Source organism: Octopus bimaculoides, chromosome 8 (assembly GCF_001194135.2).
Source record: "Octopus bimaculoides isolate UCB-OBI-ISO-001 chromosome 8, ASM119413v2, whole genome shotgun sequence".
Lineage (NCBI taxonomy): Eukaryota > Metazoa > Mollusca > Cephalopoda > Octopoda > Octopodidae > Octopus > Octopus bimaculoides.
This window is the reverse complement of record NC_068988.1, coordinates 78290004-78295253: the sequence shown is the minus strand read 5'-3', so window position 1 is coordinate 78295253 and position 5250 is coordinate 78290004. Positions and strand designations below refer to the sequence as shown.

Below are 5250 nucleotides of genomic sequence, written 5' to 3'. Positions count from 1 at the left end.
TCTTAATTGCTTTATCTACCCTGGTACTATCAACTCGGATAGCTGGTCCCTCTATTGGGTCGACATACGGCAGGCTCTCTTTCTCCCATTCATTCTCTTTATTAAGCAATCTATCGTAGTGGCATCTCCAGACCTCTTTCTTTGCAACCTCATTTAATGCAAGCGTACCATCATCCATGCGAACACATTTCTCTCCTACAACATCACTATTCTCTCTCCTACACTGTCTTGCAACACGAAATACCTCGAGTCTTTGGTCCTCACGGCACAGAACATTGGCAAATCTTTCCTTATCTGCTTCCCCTCTGGCTAAATAAACCTGTCGCCATATATACATATGCATGTATGTATGTATGTATATATTTGTGTTTGTCCCCACCACCATCACTTGACAACTGATGTTGATTGTGTGTTATGACCCCATAACTTAGCAGGTTGACAAAAGAGACCAATAAAATAAGTACTAGGCTTACAAAGAGTAAGTGCTAGGGTCGAGATAGCTTGATAGGGCTATTGAGTTCTGCTTAAAGGGTTTTTAAAAGGTTTCTGAATGAATAAATATGCTGATGACATAGATTTTAAATTCTTAACAGTGAGATCAACATGATTTCAATTAAGAGCTAGTTATAACATTACACTGGTAAACAATATTTTCTTTTTCTGAGTAACTTGAGTTATAAAGAATCCTTTGATTCAACTGCACACAGACACACACACATATATGAATGCACATGTACCCAAAATAGTTGTAAATAATAGAATAAACTAGCTTTCTCAGTTCAGATTTTCTACACCAACCACTTATTCCCATCATTTACTCAATGTATTTTGTGATCACTTTCAAACTGACATGAATTTTCAAACTGACTGCATTAAAAGAAAAACTTCCTAGTCCAAACCCAGCAAAAGTGGGTGGGGGGAAATGCATAAAGGAATGTGTACGAAGAAGTTATGACTGTCACTGATTCAATGAAAAGTCATCAGCAGACATATATATATATATATATATATATGAATAAAAATGTTGAAAATATAATTGTGAATTAAAATTAGGTTAACTTTCCAGAAATGTGAGCCAGGTTCATGTTTATTCATCTCAAAATTATGGCTATAATGTTGCTGAACCTATAAAGTTTTGTATGACATACACCTTTAATAGCAGTATTTAATTCTTTCAAATATTTTATGATGGGTATTAAAAATATCTTGCTAACTTCCTAATGAAGTATTCTTAAAACGAGTCATATCATGGTTACTGATAATATACTACATTTTCAATACTTGACAACAAAATTTAATAAATGATGTCTAGAATCATAAAATAAAAACAAAACAGTAAGAGAAAACTTCACTTACCTCCAGTAGCTATGGTTAAATTCACTACAGTATGTCCAAAAAATTTAAATCTGAAATTTATTTTCACTGGCTGAGAAATGAAAAAATATAAATTTTTATAAAACATGTTTATAAATTTAACACCTCAACAATCTTAAAATAATTTGTAGACAATATTTTCTTTAAAACAGCATTTCTGCACAGGTCTTAAGCTTACATATAGAATTGACAGTGTAACAGATTCGAGGTCAGCTAGAATAATGGCCAGAGAGTACTTGAAGAGTATTAGTAATAAGAACAATGATAGGGCATCATTTGTAGAGGTCAGTTAGATAGAATGATGTTCAGACTGATGTTTGTAGAGGCAAATGAGAGACAATGGTATTGAATATAGTGCACAGTTCACATATCCTCTTGTTCTTAATGAAAGGCTATATGATCAAAATCATTCTGGCTATGAGCAACCTCACTAGCGTCTTTATATAAGAGACCATATTATGAAACATGCACTTTCTTCATTAAGCCAGATGAGATTAACTGGAGAGAGATTTTGTTGATTTACTTATTTTTCTCAGCCAAAGAAAATAAATTTCAGATTTAAATTGTTTGTGTTGTGTGTGAGGTAATTGCTCTAATACAGGACATGTTCAGAAAATGATAACTAGGTGAACCTAAAGCAATTCTGAACCTCAAAAATTAAAACCATTTTGCTATAATATGTCAATTCTATATGGAAATAAAATCTTCATTTATACTGAACATATTTGTAAAATGTTAACAACAGATCTATGGCCAGCCAAAAGCATTCCAACTAGGACCATCTCTTTGTTTTTTAGCCAACGGTGTATGTAAGCCTATATCATTCTGTGAGATGTTACCTTTTTTAAGTCAAAAAAGTGTGATACAAGGGAGATTTGGCAGCTGTTTGGAGTAGATCTAGGACCATCAGAAGGGGTTTCTCACTGACTCAAGGAATCATTAAATTCCAGAGATTAGAAACTATCCTTATTTTAATCTAAGAATTCTGTTTCTGGTGAAGAAAGAAATCAAATGAAAACTATCTCCAGAAAAGGTTTTTAAACAAATTAAAATTGTCAGACCTAATACAACTTTGTCTCACATTCAATAAAGCCTTGTTATATATTTTTCAGATTGTTTTGGATCCACTGTGAAAAGGGGAGACAGTTGTTAATGCATAATTCTAAAGACACGCAAGATATTGGCTGTCAAACTAGTAACAGAATAAAAAAAAAAAAGAAATATAAATGGAAACAAAAAATTGATGTAACTAAAAATATTACAGCAAATGTCTACGAAATTATAGAAATAGCTACATTGTAAAATTAAATGCTTGAAGTAACACAAGGGATTAGGTCTGAAGATATCTAACACTTCATTTGACAGCTATGCTAAGCCACCTTTATTACACCAACGTCCAACAACATATTTTACAGGGAGAAAGTATTTGAGTTGATTAATCTTTACTGACACATATAAATTTCAGCCTAATCACACACACACACGCATTCAACTAATTAAACCAAACCCATACAACAGCTTTCATATGTCATGAAAGAAAACAGACTCAAGGCTATCTGAAACACCTGATATATTTTGATTTTTAATGTAAAAGAACAAAGAGATCTTTAAATAACACTTACAGCAGCCACTCTGTGATTGTTTGATAAAACTCTGTGGTTACTGAATGGCCCATCATCCAAGTTTATCCAGTGTTTATTGAGTTCATCTTGAATGATCATCGACTTGTAATATTTGTGATTATCCTGCAACAGGAAAAAAAAAAAAATTGTAATAACGACATTAATAAAATAACAACAGCAACAGTAGTAATAATACATTTTTCTGACTTAAGCAGAAGGATGGCAATTTTGTTGGAAAAGGACAAATTGATGCAATCAACTGCTATTATATTTTATCAACACTGTGAAGTCAACTTTGCCTTTCATCCCCGGAGAGATGGAAAGCAAAAGGAAAGGAATGCAGCAGCAATGCCACCACCAGGTATATTTAATGCAATAGTGAAAATATTGTTAAAGAGACCATACACCAGTCACTGGTTTATAGTCAATAAGGGAGTAGAAGCAGGTATCATAGCCAATAACTTCCAGAATAGCTAGTGTTGTTAACAAGAACAAGAGAGATGCTTCAGAGAGAAGCAACAGCAGGGATAACGAATTGAAAGACCAAGTTATGATAATAGCATGAAGAGTTAAAATACAACTGATTGAGAAGATGATTAGATGCAACACATTTCAGATTTATGCCAGATTGGTGGCAGGGGCCACTGAATCCCATTTCTTAGACAACAATAGACGGACTTGACTAAGCCACTATTACTAGTATTTGGTGACTTGTGTGTGTACATATATATACGCACACACACATACATACACAGACATATATACATTGACGTGCACATACATACATTGGGTACGAGGTAGTGAAAGTCAATGACTAATGTTTAGTGGTTGATGAATTCCTTTTGCTTATCTCCTTAACTGAGGATAAATCAGCTATGTATTTGATGTCTTTTTAATTACACTTCCTAACACCACTGTATCTGTAGAAACCTCACATTATTTGGTATCTACATTTGAAACATAAATTAAATTGCTAAATTAATTCAGATTTTCCCAGAGTATATTTCAATAATCTTCTATTTTTGTTTCTTAATTGCCAGTTTTAGACCATGCCTTATAAATCTGCTACAAATTTGAATGTGGAACTTGAAAGCAACATTAGCCTATCTCAACTGTTTAAAATCTTACTTGTTCAAAATTTTACCTAATAATGGTGGATTGTATATTATGATGAAATCTTTTCTGACAACATTAAATAATGTTTTATTGCTGTAGCAAAATTTAACAACTATTCGCATTTATTGTTCTATACCCACACAAAGGATTCACTGGTGAGTTGGACTGATGATTACAAATTAAATATCATACTTGCATATCTATGGTACCCTGCCAGCACTTGAAGTCTATAACATTGCTTTATTTCACCATGAGATCTATGTTTGTACCTAACCATTTTCTGAGATCTTATATATTGATATTCATTGATTCACAAAGAATCCTTACAAATAATTTATACACATTCGTATATATATACATATATAATATAAATATATGCATATATCCATATGTGTATATGTACATATCTACATCTATATGTATACATACATGCATATATGGGTACAGGACATCAAAAAAACATTAAACACAATGAGAAAAGGAAACATAAAAACAAAAACATAGAAAACGAATATTTTTCAAACAACGAAACAAGCAAACAGAGAAACGAGACGTGCAACATAAAGAGTATACCCCTTCGTCAGTTGTCCCTGTTTCATCTACTCCACGTTTCGAAGGCAATGACAATAAGTGACTCCGTTGAAACAGTGCTTCCCGCAAAGCAAATTATATAAAATTTGGGATTTTTTGCGGAAGGTGAATGTGTTAACAAGAACAGGACAGTGAGAACAAGACAGTAAAAACAAACAGTGAGGGCTGTTGAGCCAAGACAATAGAAAAGTTATTATGAACGCTAGGTAGAGGTGTCATGAAAGAAGAGACAGAAAAACACGTCTTTTCTTTAAGAAGGAAGTAAACAGAAAGTGAGATTTCCTTTCGTCACGTGTCAGTGACGAGAGAGTCAAGAAGGAAGAGTGAGAGAGAGAGAGGGAACGGTGAAAGGGAGAGAAGAATAGAGAAAAACAGAAAGGATTAAGAACAAGAGAGGGAGAGAGATAGACAGAGAAGTGATAGTAGAAGAGTGCGCATTGTATACATGTTATATTCTAATCACCCAGAATTCATTGCTCTTTTAAAAAATTACGATTTATGCATTGTTGTCTCTCAAATATTTAAAATCTACAATTAAGAGCCCTAT

At 33.1% G+C, this 5250-nt stretch overlaps 1 protein-coding gene across 1 annotated transcript in view; it reads right to left on the bottom strand.

The window, feature by feature from the left end:
• Nucleotides 1-5250, bottom strand: part of LOC106882819 (plexin domain-containing protein 1) — an 85366-nt gene that overhangs the window by 42934 nt on the left and 37182 nt on the right. The window contains exons 3-4 of the mRNA XM_052970200.1: nucleotides 2997-3119; nucleotides 1357-1426 (exon numbers count right to left, since the gene is read on the bottom strand). Coding sequence (XP_052826160.1) covers nucleotides 1357-1426; nucleotides 2997-3119 — 193 coding nt within the window. The remainder of the gene's footprint in view (nucleotides 1-1356; nucleotides 1427-2996; nucleotides 3120-5250) is intronic.